General features: G+C 41.6%; 2 protein-coding genes across 2 annotated transcripts in view; both read left to right on the top strand.

Annotated features, from left to right (window-relative positions):
• SLC46A3 (solute carrier family 46 member 3) overlaps nt 1-20,273 on the top strand; it is a 511,104-nt gene that overhangs the window by 448,998 nt on the left and 41,833 nt on the right. The window lies entirely within an intron of this gene.
• FLT3 (fms related receptor tyrosine kinase 3) overlaps nt 15,948-20,273 on the top strand; it is a 91,939-nt gene continuing 87,613 nt past the window's right edge. The window contains exon 1 of the mRNA XM_075198941.1: nt 15,948-16,090. Within this exon, the coding sequence (XP_075055042.1) occupies nt 15,988-16,090 (103 nt within the window). The 5' untranslated portion in view covers nt 15,948-15,987. The remainder of the gene's footprint in view (nt 16,091-20,273) is intronic.

Here is a 20,273-nt window from a genome sequence, read left to right as displayed (position 1 = left end):
ACTACAAGATATGTAGTTTATAAAGCATGTGTCCTGCAATGACAGGAGTTATAGCAAATATGAGATATCCCACAACTTGACGTTTGCTTAACGCGTAGTAGTTTGACATGGAAGCCAAGGGGGCGCTACGAGAGTATTGTCTTGGGGTGTCCTGAACCCATAGTCAGACCCTGCTGCTGTGCCACTCTCAGGCCTTTTGACCCAGCTCCAGGACAGTGGGGGAGGTGAGCCCAGCTAGCGGGTTCTTCAGCTTAATTTCAGCTGCAAACAATACTAAGAATGTGTGTGTTTTTTTGTTACGACACTAAATGGACCTGTGTAGAATGTGAGACATATCATTCAGCTGTCAGCCAGCTGTACTATACGCTGATCCATTAGTGGGTGTTTCCTTACGTAGGCTTATGTATCGTCCAGCACCCTGTGTCATGTACTTGAAAGGGATCATAAAATAATATTATTGCTTCCAGCCAAAAATCTCCTCCCACTCCCTCAAAAGACTCCCAGTCCTTATTAACATGTATACGCAATTTAGCGCTACATGACACCTGGCGCCTGAAAAACGCTGATGCAAAAGACTTTACACATTACTCTGCCCCACACGGTAGTTACTCCCGCATAGACATGATATTTGTCTCTCATCCCCTCACCCAAACAATATTAGAGGCAGGAATCTCCCCGCTTACCTGGACAGACCACGCCGGAGTACATATCACTCTTGATTTAATAAAATTAGCTCCACGTTCTCGTCGTTGGCGTCTTGACGACTCCATCCTGTTGGCCCAATCGACTCATCAAGAAATTAAGGACGCAATCAAAGAATATTTTGAATTAAATACTTCAGAGGAAATAGCCCCAGGCATTATACGGGAAGCCCATAAGGCTACCATTCGAGGTAGATTGATAAGTAAAACTTCGGCAGCTAGAAAATTAGCATCTCAAGAAATTCTCTCCCTTGAGACCAAACTAACCTCCCTTCTTGATTAACATAAACTTCACCCATCCACGACATTACTCACACAAATTTCTGCAGTAAGAGGCCAGCTAAATGCAATTCTTTCTCGTAGAGCAGCGAATACCCTCAAAAAATTAAATCAGCAATATTACGAAAAGGCTGACAAAGCTGACTCAATGCTCGCTAACCAACTGCGACAGAAAAAATCTCGAGGACAGATTACAAAACTCAAAAAATCTCCTAACTCGCAACCTATATATGACCCGGTGCAAATCGCCCAAGAATTCCACGATTATTACAAAACATTATACAATCTCCCCGAGACCTCATCCTCTGTCGAATCTCTTGATACAGAAATTACATCTTTTCTGTCATCTCTCTCACTGCCGCATCTCTCAGACACTGATATCCCTTTTTTGAACGCGGATATCACCCAGATAGAAACAATTTCAGCGATAAAAATGATGAAATCATCATCGGCCCCAGGCCCCGATGGATTCACGGCACAATATTATAAGAAATTTGCCATAGACCTTGCCCCACATATGACAGATTTCTTTAACAACATCTTAATGGGTTCACCTTTTAATGAGGCGACGACCTTGGCCACTATCATTGTTATACCAAAACCAGATAAAGATCCTACCTCCTGTCCCAGTTATAGGCCTATATCCTTATTAAACGTGGACCTCAAGATCTATGCCAAAATTTTAGCTAACCACTTAAATACCCTTCTACCCTCCCTGATCCACCCAGATCAGGTCGGATTTATACCAGGCCGCCAAGCTATAGACAACACCAGACGGGCTATTGACCTCATACATTCTAATCATTCTGGTAAATCACCATCACTAATCATGGCACTTGATGCCGAAAAAGCGTTTGATCGCATCTCTTGGACCTTTATGTCTAGGGTTTTGGGGTCAATGGGTTTCTCTGGTAAGTTTTAGACGGCCTGTTGGCTTTATATCGGTCTCCCAGAGCAGCGGTAGTGGCCAACGGAGTCGCCTCTTCCCCATTTTCAATTTCTAATGGGACGCGGCAGGGATGCCCACTTTCCCCTTTAATCTTTGCTCTGTTAATTGAACCATTAGCGGCAAAAATCCGATCCAACGGGGCGATACACGGAGTTAAAACAGGGAAATCCGAACATAAAATATCTTTATATGCTGACGATGTTCTTTTGACTCTCTCGGATCCCGCTGTTTCTCTCCCCCCCCCTTCTCACAGACATCAAAACCTACAGTTACATCTCTGGATACAAAATCAATCCTCAAAAAACAGAAACTATTGATTTCTATCTCACAGATAGTATGAAATCTTCTCTCACTCAACAATTCCCCTTCAAATGGCACCAAAAAAAGATAAAATATTTAGGCGTCTACATAACTAAACAATATAGTCAGCTTTTCCAAGCTAACTATCCTAAACTACTATCCCAAATTAAATTGGATTTAGAAACCTGGAGTAAAAACCTCATATCTTGGATAGGGCGAATCAATTCAGTCAAAATGAACATTTTGCCCAGGTTATTATATCTTTTTCAAGCCCTTTCCATACGATTCCCCCTTATGTATTCAAATTTTTGTAACATTATACTTCACAATTCATATGGGGTAGAAAACGTCCAAGAGTCCAGCTCCTTGTCCTACAAAGGTCGACACGGGAGGGTGGTTTGGGGGTCCCCAATTTTAAAAACTATTTCTTGACAGCGCAACTTGCCCAATGTATTTTATGGAACTCCCCAGGCTCCTCCAGAGTTTGGGTCTCGATCGAAACCGAAAGCTTTGGTATTTCCTCCGCTTCCTCTCTCCTGTGGCTCCCTCGCACTAAACGTCCTCGGTCCGCTCTTTATCACCCAATTGTATCGCATTCGCTCTCTCTCTGGGAACGAGCAAACTCAAAGTTTAATCTCGCCCCGGCTCCTAGTCCAATTGTTCCTCTTTTTGATAACCCAGATTTTCCACCGGGTCGTATAGTTTCGTCCTTTGAATTTTGGAAAAGGAACGATGTTTACTATCTTAATAATATCACTACAGACGCTTCTTTTCCCTCATTCAAAAAAACCAAATTCAATATTCCCAACACTTTTTTTTTTCAATACCTGCAACTAAGAAATTTTCATTCCACCACTAAATTATCTTTAAGAATCAGGCCGTTGACCTCATTCGAGTCACTTTTCCTCCGGCGATCTTCTACCAATGGCCCTATATCTCGGCTATATGGAGAGCTGAGAGTCCCTGACTCAGACACCCAAGATTCCCATGAGCGAGCCTGGGAGGAGGATCTGGGAGGTGCTTTGGATGGGGATGAAATAAAAGCCAACACGGCCTCTAGTTCAATCTGTGTGAAGCTAGAAGAAAATGCCTATAAGCTTCTTTATCGATGGTACTTGGTCCCGAGCAGATTACAAAAAATCTTTCCGGACTCATCCAGCTCATGTTGGAGAGGATGTTCGTCGGAAGGGTCCTTCCTCCATATTTGGTGGCAATGCCCCAAGCTTGCCCCATTCTGGTTGGAACTACGGAACTTTGCGTTTCAGATTCTACAGATTGACATCCCAATTTTTCCCAGGTTTTTCCTTCTCCCACTTGGTATTCCATCCGCAACTAAACATCAAACAAAAGTGTTCCGCCACATAGTTTCTGCAGCACTGTGTCAAATTGCCACTAATTGGAAATAACCCACCGCGCCTACTATGCAGACAATTATTAATAGAGTTTGGCACTCATACAAAATGGAGTTTATGACATGCATACTGCACAATACCTCTAAATCATTCAATAAAGTTTGGGAGCCGTGGATGTCATTTTTTCAAATCCAAATTCCTTTTGTCCTATGACTCCTCTAAAACATTCCACTTGATATCCCCCCTCAACCCGCTACCATCCCCCGCTCCCCCTGCCTCCCCCCCCCCACACTTCTCTTCTATCTCTTGCTTTGCTTTCCTTTTCTTTTCTTCTTTTGGTGGCCTGCCACACCGCCCCCTAATCTATATTGCCCACTTTTCTCTGACTAGCCTCTCTTTTCTGTCTCTTCTTTCTTCTATTCTTATAGTTAAAACTTGGTCAATATCAAGACTCTTTTTATTATGATATACAATGATTGTATTAGTCCCTGAACATGCATAACCTGATTGTAACAGATTTTGTCTTGGACTGATGCTCATTATTGACCTTCTCAAAAATAAAACTTTAAAAAAAATAAAATAATACACTGCTTTGGTACAGTGGTGGTTGTACACAATGGTGAAACGCTCCGCGACACGCGCCCTGCTTGGTCCCGCCTATTCCGCAGTGGATGCCTCCGTGGCACCTCACTCTTTTCCTCGCAGGGTTAGTAAGGAGCACCTGTTATCCTGAGAATGGTCTCTACTGCTGAATCCCAGTGATTGTTTGTATTTTGTCTTCAGTGCAGACGGTAGCAAGACTCGACTCAACAGTCTATTAGGAACATTTTAAAGGAAAAAAAATGCAGGTGGCCTATTATGGGACCGGCTTTGGGGGGGAGATGCCTCCCAACCCATCCTGACCCTCTATAAAGTGGAAAAGATAACCAGAATAGGACCTGTCCAGCAAGGGAAAGGTACGGGCAGTGTTAAGGATCCTGCTGCTACCTTGTGGAAGGAGTTTATTCACAGATACACGACATACGTGTGATTGCTGTGGTGTGTGCGTGTGTTGTGAATTAAAGGATTGTGGGATCTGGTGGGTGGGGCTTCCGACACTGACAAGCAGCCAGACAATAACTAGGGCTGGTGGGTGCAGTTAGTGTAAGGAAGACTTGAAACATATAACGTTTGTGTTATGCTTTTTTATGTTGGAATAAAACAGCAACTGCTTAAGAAGACTGGAGTAAGGAGTCACTTATTTGGTCTTGTGTACAATATATATATATGCTAGTTGAAGTACCTGGCATTGCCTGGGTTTACATCTTCAAGTTATTAAGTTATCAATGAGTTGGATTTAACTGTCAACATTTTAAAAATAATTAGCAGCTAAGATGTCATCAAAATCCATCCAGTGCAAGGGCCAGAACAGGCTGCCCGGTCAAAGATCTGCCCACCAATGGGAGGTCCGAACAAGACCGCAACTCCCTAATATGTCTTCTGGGATCCAATGTTACCCATCTATGAAGTTTTTGTCCAATTCCATCCAGTGGAAGGATCACTACAAGATCTTTAGGTCAAAGTTCTGCACGCCAATGGGAGGTACGACTGGATAAATGATTTTTATATATAAGAAATATATATATATAGTAGTGACATTGGGAGGAGGAAAGATGACAAGCTCTGTTCTGGGCCTAGAGGGATACCAAATGATAAAGTGATTAGAGACACTAATTAGAGAACTAGGAAGTGAACCAGGAGAAAACAATGTCGTGAAGTATGTCGAGGAGAAGAGGGCAATCGACTGTATTGAAAGTGGCAGAGACGTCAAGGAGGATGAGTAGGGAGACGTGAACCTTTTAATTAGTCGATAGTAGATCATTGGCCACTTCTAGTGGAATGTAGGAGCAGGAGTCCAATTGCACAGGACTGAGAAAGTGGGTCAGGTGGTTCTACACATGTTTGGAATTAAGGAACCTTTGGTGATATAACTCTCCTAGGAATCCATAAAATGTAATCATATTTCATATGTATATGTGCAGAAAATTATACTATTCTTAGTGAAATTAATGCCATATCTCTGCTATGCTCCAGAAGGGAGATATTTTATATAATTTTGGAGACCCAATAATAGAACTCTTAGTAAACTTTTTAGCCTTCACACATTTGATAGATTAGGTGAGAGTATGTGACTGTAGTTCTTCTGTTTCTGTGTTTTATTTTTGTTTTATTTAAAAATGTTTTGCATTTACATTTTGTATGTCAATTTGCTATCCCTTTTTTTTATACAACAAGCAATGTGACTTTTTTGTCACTTTAAATCCTATTTAATAACATTATGTCTTTGTGTTTTTAATGAACTCAAATAACAGCCAGAAAACACAACACTTACACAGGGGATTGTTTGGTTTATAATTTATCTGATAAACCTAGGTTATGTCTGCATTTTGAGGCAGTGATGTACGACAAGGAGTCCTAGGGCCACATGCGGCCCTCTGAGCCTTCATCTGCTGCTCCCAGCTCCTTCATGATTTAGTGTCATATTTGTCATATAGTGTCATATCAGATCTGCCGTTTTTGAGACGCTCTGACCCAATTGTCTAGTGACAGCTTTTGAGCTAAATCTTAGTGGTGGCAATAATTTTGATTGATTTTAACTACTATGAGGTAGAAGGAAAGGGGATTGTTGTCAGTGAGTGGGAAGTCCGAGCTGGAGTAGTTGGACATGGTGCTGTGATGGGAGAACAGGGAATGTCCTTCATGATGGGCGGGGGGTTTTATCCACCGGGAGAGACTAAAGGAGGAGGAAGCATGAGTAGTATAAAGGCGGCAATGCCAGTAGGGTTGTCTATGTGGACATGGATATCTCCTAGAATGACAGTGTTTAGGTCAATGAAGAGGAAGGGAGAAAGTCAGGCAGCAAATTTGTCAAGGAATTGGGATCCTGGGCCAGGAGGATGTTAAATGACCGTTGTGCAGAGGTGGAGCACAAAAAAGAGGCGGATGGTATGGATTTCAAAGAAGGAGAGGGAGGGTTTTGGGCCCTCCAAGGGTGCAGGGGGCAGTCGGAAACCTACTCTACCACTCTCACCAGGTCGAAGAGTGTGGGTGAGGTTCCCTATAGGAAGGAGCTGCAGGGGAACGAGTGTCAGAGCAAGAGACACACATTTTAGAAATGGCAAGGAGGATGAGGGAACTAGAGAGTAATAAGTCATGGATGGATGTGAATTTGTTATCATAGATCAGCAGTGTGTAGGGAAATGGAGACATGAGGATGTGCTATGTAGGGTTGGAGGTACGTTGTGTGTGGGACATTTTGGGGTGGAAAAGGGGAGGTGAGGGGATTGTGTTGAGGGAGCAGCTTAGTTCCAGTTTGTTCAGGCTGTAGAGGAGGGTGCGGGGAGCAGAGTATATGAAGGTACAGGCAGGCGAGAAAGGAGATAACTTTTCCCTTCTTCCCCACGTTAAGTCGTGATGTTGGAGAGAGGAATTGAATCAGCCAGTAAAGGGCAATGGAGGGGTAGGGGTGTAATTAGAGAGGTCACTATCCAGGAGCAACAGAGAGAGTAAATGGTTACATAGAACATTCATGATAAAGTGTACAGTGTCTTAGTAAACAATGGTGAATAACTGAACGGGTCTGATGCGGAATTGGTCTCATTTTGTAATAATTTATGCTCAAAAATACTCTGAAAAATAGCATACTTACACCAATGTGCTGGATAGCATGTATGACACCATGTGTCCAGCTCTGTACCTGTTTACATTCAGCATACATACACCCACATGCACACAGCCAGGTCATAAGCACAAGACAAATGGTTAACATCTGTTTAGATAGCAAAAAAGAATATATGCAGGATCAATGAAGAAAACACCTATCACCTTCAAAGGTGAATTTGCAATCACAAGCAGCCCTCTAGTGTTGGCGCCCTCTAGCAGGTGCAAATGATATGGCTTCTGACAGGCATATATGCCTCTCCATGCTGGTCTTGGCCTATGTTAGACTGCTAATTCCCTCCCCACTTCCCCAGTAGTAACGAGGCGCAAAGGTCAGATGTGCACGACACTGCATGCACGCATATGCATGTGCTCTCTTTGTGGGCCTGCACAGTGAAAAACACGTCCAACAGCATCAGGCCCAAAATGTGCACATGGGTGAGTGGGTGTGAGGTAAGGCGTTATAATGGGTGAATGTGAGCTTACAAATTCATCAAAAATAAATATAAGACCATTGATCAAAAGCAGTTTTAGGAAGTATTGGTTGTAAATAGTTCAATAGGAAGTGTCCAGGCAGCACACAATGCATGACGTGGAGCGTAAGAGGAACATGTAGGAGAATGACGGATTTTGTACTTTCGTAGCAGTGTTTCCAGATAGAATATTCACCTGCTCTTCACCTCCTGTTTATCTCCTGAATGGCACTAACTAGGCAGCTCTATTCTTACACTGTGATTTAGATATAAGCTAGGTTGTGCTCCACAACCAATTTTAAATCTGTCTGAAAGGTTTAAATTTGTACCCCTACAGCACAACATAGTTTTGCCAAGGCACAAAATTGCACCTTCTAGCTCAGGGGTGGGCAAACCAGTCCTCAAGGGCCATATAACAGTTCATGTTTTTAGGATTTCTGTCTGTAGAAACAGCTGGGATAATTACTGACCCAGCCAAATAGATTAACTCAGCAGTGCATGATTAAAGAAATCCTAAAAACATGAACTGTTATATGGCCCTTGAGGACTGGTTTGCCCACCCCTGTTCTAGCTGGATATATTCCTAACTCTAAATTCGGCTATATATATATATATATATATATATATATATATATATATATATATAGTATATATTTTTTCTGGGGTTTGAAGAAGAAATAAAAAACCTTTAACAGCTTCCCAAGATAAGTATCACAAAACAGTTTCAGGGCACGCCTGCTTCAGAGATTGCGAGACGTACTGTGGGTTGCGGAGGGGTAGGACAAGGGCATAGGATGTGGGTTGCGGAGGGGTAGGACAAGGGCATAGGATGTGGGTGGCGAAGGGGTAGGACAAGGGCATAGGATGTGGGTGGCGGAGGGGTAGGACAAGGGCATAGGATGTGGGTGGCGGAGGGGTAGGACAAGGGCATAGGATGTGGGTGGCGGAGGGGTAGGACAAGGGCATAGGATGTGGGTGGCGGAGGGGTAGGACAAGGGCATAGGATGTGGGTGGCGGAGGGGTAGGACAAGGGCATAGGATGTGGGTGGCGGAGGGGTAGGACAAGGGCATAGGATGGGGGTGGCGGAGGGGTAGGACAAGGGCATAGGATGGGGGTGGCAGAGGGGTAGGACAAGGGCATAGGATGTGGGTGGCGAAGGGGTAGGACAAGGGCATAGGATGTGGGTGGCGGAGGGGTAGGACAAGGGCATAGGATGTGGGTGGCGAAGGGGTAGGACAAGGTCATAGGATGTGGGTGGCGGAGGGGTAGGACAAGGGCATAGGATGTGGGTGGCGGAGGGGTAGGACAAGGGCATAGGATGTGGGTGGCGGAGGGGTAGGACAAGGGCATAGGATGTGGGTGGCGGAGGGGTAGGACAAGGACATAGGATGGGGGTGGTGGAGGGGTAGGACAAGGGCATAGGATGTGGGTGGCGAAGGGGTAGGACAAGGTCATAGGATGTGGGTGGCGGAGGGGTAGGACAAGGGCATAGGATGGGGGTGGTGGAGGGGTAGGACAAGGGCATAGGATGTGGGTGGCGAAGGGGTAGGACAAGGTCATAGGATGTGGGTGGCGGAGGGGTAGGACAAGGGCATAGGATGTGGGTGGCGAAGGGGTAGGACAAGGTCATAGGATGTGGGTGGCGGAGGGGTAGGACAAGGGCATAGGATGTGGGTGGCGGAGGGGTAGGACAAGGGCATAGGATGTGGGTGGAGGACAGTGAAGAAAAATTAAGGAGCACCACAAAAATGTTTTACGCAGGAAATGTATATCTGTAGGATTTATTGTAAAACTATAATGGCGTTATTCTTATTTTAATAACAGTTTGTACTTGGAAGACACCTTTTCCATATGTTAAAAAAAGTGTCCCAGTCAACATATCTCAAGGGGGCTGTGCTAGAAATCTTTTTAAAAAATTGCAGTTTAATAAGTTATGGAATCTAATTACTTCATGTGGCATAATATTTCTTTGTTCCTAATCAATGTATTGTTAGATATGCAGTAACTTGTTTATACACTGATCAGCCACAACATTAAAACCTCCTGCCTAATATTGTATGAGTCTCCCTCGTGCCACCAAATCAGTGAGATATAGACACAACAAGACCTGCGATGGTGTCCTGTGGTACCTGGCATTAAGATCTTAGCAGCAGATCATTTAAGTCATGTAAGTTGTGAGGTGGGGTCTCCATGGCTCGGACTTGTTTTTGTAGCACATCCCACAGATGCTCAATTGGATTGAGATCTGGGGAATTTGGAAGCCAAGTCAACACCTTGAACTCTTTGTCATGTTCCTCAAACCATTCCTGAACAATGTTTGCAGTGTGTCAGGGCGCATTATCCTTCTGAGAGAGGCCACTGCCATCTGGGAATACCATTACCATGCAGGGGTGTACTTGGTATGCAACAATGCTTAGGTAGGTTGTACGTGTCAAAGTAACATCCACATGAATGCCAGGATCCAAGGTTTCCCAGAGCATCAAACTGCCGTCCACATGATGGGCAGCAGTCTAATGTACTTCTGTGTGATTGGACCAGACAAGCTAGTCTTCACTCTCTACTCGCATCAATGAGCCTTGTTTACCCATTACCCTGTCGCCTTTTCACCAGATGGACCACTTTTGGTAGGTACTAACCACTGCATACTGGGAGTACTCCACAAGACCTGCCGTTTTTTAGATGCTCTGACCCAGTTGTCTAGTCATCACAATTTGGTCCTTGTCAAAGTCATTCAGATCCTTACGCTTGTCCATTTCTCCTACTTCCAACACATCAACTTCAAGAACTTACTGTTCACTTGCTGCCTAATATATCCCACCCCTTGACAGGTGCCATTGTAACAAGATAATCAGTGTTATTCACTTCACTTGTCAGTAGTTTTAATTTTATGGTTGATAGGTGTATTGTTCTTGTGAATCTGCGCAGGAGGGTTAAATTATTAATAATATTATTATTATTATTATTATTATTATTATTATTATATTTTATTTATTAGGTGCCACAAAAGGTATGCAGCACCATACATGACATATAGAAAACACAATGATACATAACACATTACTTGATACATGAAAAACAAAATACAAAGACCAGATATACTGAATAAACAAATAATATAAAGATATCTTGGTAATGCAGATCAATTTATTGACAGGACATTGAGTGAGAGTGATGGGAATGACCAGCGTGAAGTAGGTCTGGGCTCAAGATAACAGGTCTGGGGAAGCCGGCCAAGAGGTACAGGGGGTGATGGAATAGTGGAAGCAGAACACAAGGAAAGAGGGCCCTGCTTGTGAGAGCGTACATCCTAAAGGAAAGTGGAAGGTGCCGATTGGGGGAGTGGGGGTAAAAGACAGTGGAGTTAGGGGTTATCCTTTGTTAATTAATTTTCTAAATGTCAGCATTTCTACATTTTGGGGGCAACTGACTGTGCATTTTAGTTACAATTACACAAGTATCACTGAATTCACATTAAATTATACACTAGCATCACCATTACCCGTTGTCTGTTTACTGTTTGTGTCATGGAGATCCGCCTCTGCCGGCTCCCAGATCTAATAACTTATCAAATAATCAAACAGTCAAACAATATATTACCTCTATTTTGTTACACTGGATTCTAGAAATTCAATCTTGCACTTACCCATCCCTAATGTTACAGATCTAAATGGTCCCTTTCCCAACACAGGCACACGCTTCCACACCTCCCTCCTCACCTGCCACCATTTACGTATAAGGCACACAGATTATATATTATATAGTCCTCACTAGTCTGATGTTGCTAAGAGGTACCTCTATACCTTCTAATAACTATCTTTCAATATCTCTCTAACAATGATAACTATCACTAACAATGTACACTACACACTATCACAGCTACTTTAATTTTGTAACACATAGCATACAAGTACATTTGGATGTTAATCAGAGGTATATGGGTGTGCAGTCTCTATACCAGTGATGGGCAAACTACGGCCCGAGGGCCAGATCCGGCCCACTTAGAGGTTCTATCCGGCCCGCCAATATTTTAAAAAATTTAATTAAAATATGCATAATATTATTAGGGCCGACCCTGTGTGTCAGAACCTTCATTTTTATGCCTTCCCAGCTATTTCCTCCATTACACTTCATCCTCCTTCCTAAAAGGACACTTCATATGTCAATCACTCAAACACCTGCCCGCCCCCTAATGGCTGAAAGTCATGTGAGAAGAGATGGGCTGGGCCATATACTAAGGCGGATTTCAATTGGCTGCTGTGTTGTCAGTTAGTGGCTCACCAGAAAGACGGATCTGCAACAAGCTGCTGAAATAAGTGCTCTGTCTGTACTATCGCTGCACTTATAGAGGTAACACTGCTATATAACACCCTCCCGTCCCATTCAAAAAATTGTATTATATATTTCGATATTTGAGTTTTTTAATAAATTATATTGGCCCGTTTTTCTTTTTTATTTGGCCCGCTCCTGAAAAAGTTTGCCCATCACTGGTCTATACAGTAGCAGTTTAAACACAGATCACTTCTTCTCTTTCCCAGATCGAACAAACATTCAGTGGCAAATAACACAGAGCAACATCACAGCTCCTTGTATTCCTCAATTTGAGTTTAGCACCGATAATCCCACTCAGTGGCACTTTGCAATATTACTCTACTCCAACGAACAGTTACTTTCTCCCAGGCAATGTGACAAAGCAAACTAAAAACACAACCAGGCGCTGTTTGACCTACAACACCCAGCACAATATTGTGTTTAATCAATATCTATCTGCCGCTTCCTTTGGCAATCTGCTGAAATCGCCACAAAAAGATGTAAACAATCACAATGAGGAAACGCTGATAGAAATGACAAAATAGTAATTTATTCCTGTATAAAATAAAATGATAAAACAATCATCTACACAAATAACTAAAATTGCTTATTCGATCATATACCGGTATATCACAAGCCTAAGAGATCTCTGTTATAAAAATATATAATGTTCATCAGCATACAAAACTAGGAAACAATAAAAATTGTGTATTCATATATATCTCCTAATATAGCATTGATCAAAATACAATTCCGCATTGATATCCTCCAGAAGTTCCAATAATCACTCTGTATCCAAATAGATATTAATAAGCGTCACTATATAAAACAAGTTAACCCGTGCATGATACTCATGCATTCTAGTCAAATCAAGCTACTTAAGGTCTAAAAAAGGTTCTTGCCATGCATTTGGACCTAGCCCAGGCCCCCTCAGGGGAAGAGCGTTAGTTCCCGACGCAAGCGGCCTTTTTAATGTGTGTTCATGAGGTAAAATTACCTCACGAAAATGAGTTTGACCCCTCAACTCGTAAATTTAGCCTTTACTACCCCTCCCACGGGGGGAAGGGGGGATGATGGAAGTTAACTGACTTGACTATTCTAATTTTTTTGTCAAATAATGTCAGTATACCAAATTTCAGGTCAATTGGATGAGCCCTTTCTGAGAAAATAGTTTTTTACACACACACACACACACACACACTAACGCACGCCTCTACACATGTGTGTTCATGAGGTAAAATTACCTCACGAAAATGAGTTTGAGCCCTACCAAATTTCAGCCCTTTTTGAATTTTTTTTCCCACACACACTAAGAATTTAGTAGGTCAGTGTATAACTCTGCCCAGCAGGTGGCGCTGCAACTTGTTTATTTTTTTTCACAAACACACAGACAGACAGACGCCACTAAGCATTTATATATTAGATAGCCCTGTGAAGACCACCTGTTTGCAGGATAATATTGATAATCCACTTTATGAGAGATTAACAGCACTCCACCTTATCTGCGCATGCACCAGATTCTTGCCTTATAGTGGAATTGTCCCAGAGACATGCGCCTCCTCTAAAAGAAGTAACTCTCCTGAATTCTTCTCATAACATGTATCCAGTAGTCTCCACTGAAAAGATAATGATAAACAATATATAGCACTTATCTGTTTGGAACCTCAGTCGTATCATCGCTTTTAAGAATGGCCATTCGTTGCAATTAATAGTATGCTGCTGATTCTCGTGTAGCAGTATGCAGTTATCAATCACAGGCAAAGTGAGATCCCAGAAATGACGTCAGCTGACGCGTTTCTCCGTCCTTTAATGACGGTTTCATCAGAGGTAATTTGACAAAGCACGGTTACTTGTCTGTTGTTATCCCAATTCCACACAAAGGCAAAACACAATGTACAACCCCACTGTGCTCTCTATTCTTCTTAGGCATAAGCATAAAGTCACTTTAATAAAAGCTGGCTCCTCACCATGCAGTTATATGGCCGTCTCACAGATAGCAGATACCGCCAAAGTTAGTGCAGTTTCTCATGGTGTAAACTCAGTCTCTTTCCTCTAGCTGACTGTCCCCACCCTTATTATTATATCTCAGTCCAGCAAAAGGGCATAATACAATATTCTTCAGGCCTCCTCACCTGTTCCCTACCTGATTAGTAACATGGCTCAGTCCAATCATATGAACAATATAAGAAACATTGGTACTTATCAGACTTTCACTTTGCTCCTCCAGTCAGATCTCTCACAGCAGTCCATCTTATAGTGTCCCCGGTTATGGCATCCTTCTCTGCCTATACAGCGCTGGTCTCTCCCATCACCGCCGTAGTCCTTGTTCAATACCGTTTCCTCTCCTCCCTGCTCCTTCTCCTCTTCCAACTGCTGCCCTCCTAGAACCTCTAACTGTCGTATGTAACTGCTTCATCCCAAACTCCTCTTCCCCATTGCATGCTGGGAGATGTAGTTCTTTAGATGCAGGGGTGGTATCTAAAGTGCATGTGCGGCTTGCTCGAGTCTCCAGTGCTACACTTATATATATGTATATTTGACCCAGCACCCTGTCCATCTATCCCTATCCCTACCAATACTACTTGTAGCTTAGATGCACTAAATGAGGCACGTCCTATGTTATAAAATTGTAAATTGTCAACGTAGTTACCGTGGTAGATGGTCATTCACAGTTTAATCAAAATATTCACTAACAACCTCCTGTTTATTCTAGAACTTATACTTTAGAGTTTATATTGCTGCAGAGGTTAACATATATCTGTAGTTAATTATGCATAAATATAGGGTGTATAGTGTGTATATATGACATTGGAGGTTGGAGGGCAGTATTGTGCACACCCCACAGTAGGTTGACTATTCAACCTGCAATAATGCCTTTATGACTCCAACCTACGTGGGGCGCAAGGGCGGATCTAGACTATTGATATACCCGGGGCGATTTTAGGGGGGGGGGTGATTTAGGCCACGCCCCCTTTCTGATTTCTAAGGCTGCCGGCGGCTGCACAGTATGTGAAGGTCCGCTCGGCAGTGGCAGTGTGCTGACCCGCTGCTCTGATTGTGTTTAAAACCCAATCAGAGCGGCCGGCAGCACACTGTCACTGCTGAACGGACCTGCAGAGTGCGCAGCTGTCGGCAGCTAGCCCCTTCTAGGGCCCCGATCGCCCCCCCCCCTGGATCCGTCACTGGTGGGGCGCTAGTGTTCTCTTTCACCCAGGGCACTAAAATGACTAGTTACGGTTCTGGCAGTAGCATGCAAAGAGTTAAACCAATATAATTTAGCTCTCATTTAGCGAACATTCTTTTTAGAATTTTTTTAAAACAAATAATGTGTTCTTTGCTTTTTAGCATTTATGGTACAACAGTTAACTAGGTTGTTTCTTTACGTTGAAAGATTTAGCTATGTTCAAAATGTAGACAGAAACGTCTCCTACCTTTGTTGTACGGTGGAGGTCATCACCATTCTTTCTTTGCAAAGTTTTATACTGATAAGCAAAATAATACGATTAAGCTAACAGGGAGCACAGACTGTAGTGTTTGTCTGTAGATCTCAATCTAGCCAGCCAATTAAACTTATTTAGACAACGAAATGCAATAGAATGTACAGAACTGAAAGTAGAAACTGATGGATACAATATAGCACATGGAAAATTGTGTTGACTTATGGTTCCCAATCCAGTCTCCAAAATTCTATTGCACAGAACATATTATTAAAGGTATAAGAAATAAAAGTTAACTAAATGTATTTAAAAATAAAGGGGGAAAATGGGTTTGTCCTGGCCCTGTATATTTAGAGACCTGTAGTTATGTATCTCCCCAGCGCGTGCATGTACTTTTAGAAATAGAGAAGTTTAGTTTGTGGTTTGCAGAGGGGCAGGCTTAGGTGTGCAGCTGTGAGAGCTAACCATATACAACATTAGTATGAACAATGACCAGACTCTGGCTTGGGTATTGTGATTGTACCAACCAAGCTGTTACCATGCAAGCATTAAGGGCTATCTGCACCCCCAGGCCTGGCCCCTGGCTCCAAGGTAAGACATGCTCTTATCATATCCCTTAATAATCATACATCAGTCAAGCTACTATCAAAGTGTCGGGGCTGTAAATATTGAGATGCTCTAAGGCAGTGCTGCCCAAACTTGTCATATCTGTCACATACAGTAGATGATATTAGTATATGTTAGCAATTTGTATAACATGAAAAAAATTTCTTTGGCTATCTGGGGGCCGCAAGAAAAGATTTAGGGCTAGATTTACTAAACTGCGGGTTTGGAAAAGTGGAGATGTTGCCTATAGCAACCAATCAGATTCTAACTGTCATTTATTTAGTGCATTCTACAAAATGATAGCTGGAATTTGTTTAGTAAATATACCCCTTAGAGAGCTACGTCAAGTCCAAAGGTTGGAATTTGGATCACCCTGCTTCAAAGTTCATTTACAGTAATTTAAGTTGTAGCGCTTTGACGATGTGGTGTATGAATTATGTGCTTAGTTTGCGAAGTGAAAGGCTATTTTATCCAGCTGTGTGTGTTGTATTCGCAAACACTGGTAGAGATGACAAATCCAGGTACTTGTATGACGTTTTCCCCTTTCTTTGGATTGCTAATATCTTCTGCTTTTAGAACTCAGACATGTTAATGGAACACATTTTTAAGAAAATCATAATATGCATATATAGGTATAGCTGAATAAAAACATATTATTGTTTAGAAACTGGCGATAAGTTCTGCAGGCGCAGTGATGGCGTTTGTACAAGGTGTATGTATAGGTTTATTTATATGCATACACGGGTATGTATCTCATTACATGTACTAGAATAGAGGACGGTAAACCATATACTGAGGGATAAACACAAGTGCAGAGACAAGCGTTGGAGAAACGTGATGAAGAGCTCCCCTTGGCTACTGCACTCAGCAAATTGTGCTTTAAATGTCTGAAGGGAGGATGATAGGTGGATGCTGGAAATTTAGGAGTTCTAGACATAGGGAGTAGCAACGAAATAGCATTGTAACTTTTAACTGAGAAAAAAGCTAAGTTATCATGTGGAATATAACTTATACCAGGCATGTGGCAGACGGCTGGAACATTTATTTTTTATTCATAATAACTTTATTGTTTTGGTCATATGTTGTTACTTTTAGCCAAGAAACATGTTTGTGTTATTTTTTTTACTGTACATTACTGTATCAGTAATGCTTTATTTTCAGAAAAAATGCCATGGAGTTGTTTTCTTAAAAGATTTGGGAAGTTGTTAGCTATTAACTAGACAGATCAACTTACTTTTGCAGTTCTTGTGGCGTGACATAGTGATAATGTTTGCTTCATTCACTTAGACACTAGGTACCTGGTGACAGGTGTCTCCTCTGGATGTTTATGGTTAAAGTCTTCTCTCATTTTTGCTCGAACCTCTAGTAGCAAGGATCTCTGCAATGTAATTGCCAGTATTGTGCACAGAAACACATCACGGCTAAGTGAGTCTGCCCCTATGTGTGGAACATATAATAACCAACTTTTAAAAATGATTGGGGTGCTCTCTTTACCCCACAAACACATATGCCTGAAAAAATGCCATGCATCCACTGAGCTGGCTCCAATGGTGGAAAGCCATTATAATATACAAATATTTCAAACTATTTTCAAACTTTGCCGTAAACAATGTATCTTATAATAATGTTTGGGGTCCTTCCGTACCTACTGTTCGATGTAATAGAGCCACTGCATGGAATCTCTCTCGCTAATGAGCCTAGCAGCATTGAAGGTGATTGGCTGAGGTCCTGGCTATATGTAAGTACAGGGATTATGCTAAAGACTATGAAGGGTGGAGGTCCCAATGGAGGAACCCACCACCAAAGTATTATTATTGGTAAGGGAAGTTACTTACTAAATTTCAAAGCAGAAAACTCCCTTTTATTTATAATTTCATTTATGAATTTATCTTTAAAGGATAAACAAATGCAGAAAGATTTCTTCTTTAATATCAACTAAAGGGTAAAAGTTCTACATGTCAAACAAAAATACAACTGATTACTTAGCTGTGTTCCGGCAATCCACCTTATCCACCTGATCCATTGGATCCCTCTGAATCTCCTGCAGTCAGGAGAGACTGTCCTAACTTCTGTTAATACTGTACTGTCAATACTGTACTGTCAATGTGCAACATGCAGCCTGTATTAAAGTTTCCTCCTTGTAAGTGAGGAGAGCTGCCCTGTCTGGCATGGTCTTTGGCTAGTGAGGGGGCTATTATTATATAAGCAGCCTGTTATTGATGATTTGATTGAGGATAACACAACACAGGTAAGTCATATTTAGCATTTCTTGGAATTATACCTAAAATGCATTCTTCACTTTTAGCTGGAATTAGCCTGTACTCTAACGTGAAAGCAGGGTGTCATTGTTAAAATAGCCTCTTGATAATTTTAGAATCAATTTAAGATTAAAATTAGTTTTTGTGACTGTTTTTATGGAGCCGGAACTTTGTGGTACAGTAGATTCATTATTCAGTGTTCTGAGTTGCAGAAAATATTTTCTTTTGGGGGGAGGGGGGGGGGGGGGGTGTCAGCTGTTCAGTAGCAGTATTCTGTGCACAACGACAATAATAAACTGGTTTAACATTAAAATTAGATTTATTTTCTGTAAGTGTAGTATGAATAAGTTATATAGTTTTGTTCTTTGGGTTGCTATGAAGCAAACAGCTAATCCATAGAGTGAAAATAATAATTCTAACCCAATGGGTGCTCACTGAACTGACTGCAGTGACTCAATAATAGAACAGAAAGACAGTCAACAGCGCACTAATTGTAAATGCACCAAGCGAAATAATCATGAAATGAAAGAAAATATTTTGTTGTGTGTTAAATTAGGGTCACTCTGGCTTACACCTCATATGCCACACAGAGACCTCTATACTGACACAGTGCACGTAAGTGGAAAAACAGAGTAGCAGACGTAGGAAATAAGAGGTTATGTATAAATTGGACCATGAATGGAGAATAACATTTTGCTCTATGGTGCAATTCTAAACCTATGTTAAAATAAGCCTCCTTACAGCAATTATTCATCATCTGTTCATACTTGTGGCCCAATTGACTTTAATTCTGTAGTTTTAGTCCTTATTGTAGAGGTCACAGTGATGCAATTCAGTCGCGAATAAGCCCCTAAAGCAGATTGTTTCTTATAATGTAAAGTTTTCAGTCTTCAGGTCCTCACTTTTTAAAAAATACATAATAATGGATTGGTATCAATGGAGTCATAACCTAAAGCCTGTACATGGCAATACCTAGTAGTATTATATATTACCCACTTCATATCTGTCATTGTGTTCTGTACCTCGCTTCATCTGCTATCGTTTTTCTGTACCACTGACATTTCATAGGTCTTAACTTTCACCTATACTTTTCCTCTCCTTGATCTGTAGAAACAGCCATAATATGGCAGTGTTAGAACCTTTGAATCATATCTGTAGATACATGTAGATATGACATAGATAACTCAAGATGTTCAGGACGTTAATCATCCTGTCTGGTCACATTATCTTGTAAGCTTGCCAAGTTGGGGTGGAAAGATGTGTAAAGAAAGTTCTTCATCTGAGATGTTGGACTGTTTCTACTTTTATTTTTGACTTGCTGGAAAAGTATCTTACTTTTAAACAAAGGTTTATACAGCTGTTGTCATATGGTGCCTCGGGGCTATGGAGATAGTCTAGGTGACACAAACATTCTTATGGGGACATCTTGTCAGTTCTTTAAACATGGTGATTGACCCAGTGGAAAGCACACAGCTTTCATCAGTAAATATGGTAAATAATTGGTAACTAACTGTTTTAGTGCTTTTATAATGCTTTAGTTGAAAAATATAAAGGGGATTCAGATCACTGTAACCCAGTTATCTCCGTTGATGGTGTTAACTGGTCAGTGGACCGACTTGATGAAAGAACTTAGAACTTTAAATCTGACAACCTTTTTTCCTTTGGCAATAGACCATCTCTGATATGCTATGCCCTTGCAATAGCAGACACAACAGTGGCACCCATGCTTACTGCCATTAATAAATATACTATGTCCTTTCTTTATTCGGACATTTAAACTCTCTTCAAAACTATCCTCCTAATAACTTTCTCATCAATATTGTTTATTTGTACTACAGTCTGTGCAGACAAGTTCAACTTAATAATAAGAAAGAACATGACATAGGAAAGGTACAAACAAGGTAGACAAA

Source organism: Mixophyes fleayi, chromosome 2 (genome assembly GCF_038048845.1).
Source record: "Mixophyes fleayi isolate aMixFle1 chromosome 2, aMixFle1.hap1, whole genome shotgun sequence".
NCBI classification, from domain to species: Eukaryota; Metazoa; Chordata; class Amphibia; order Anura; family Limnodynastidae; genus Mixophyes; species Mixophyes fleayi.
This window is presented reverse-complemented; position numbering and strand designations above follow the sequence as displayed.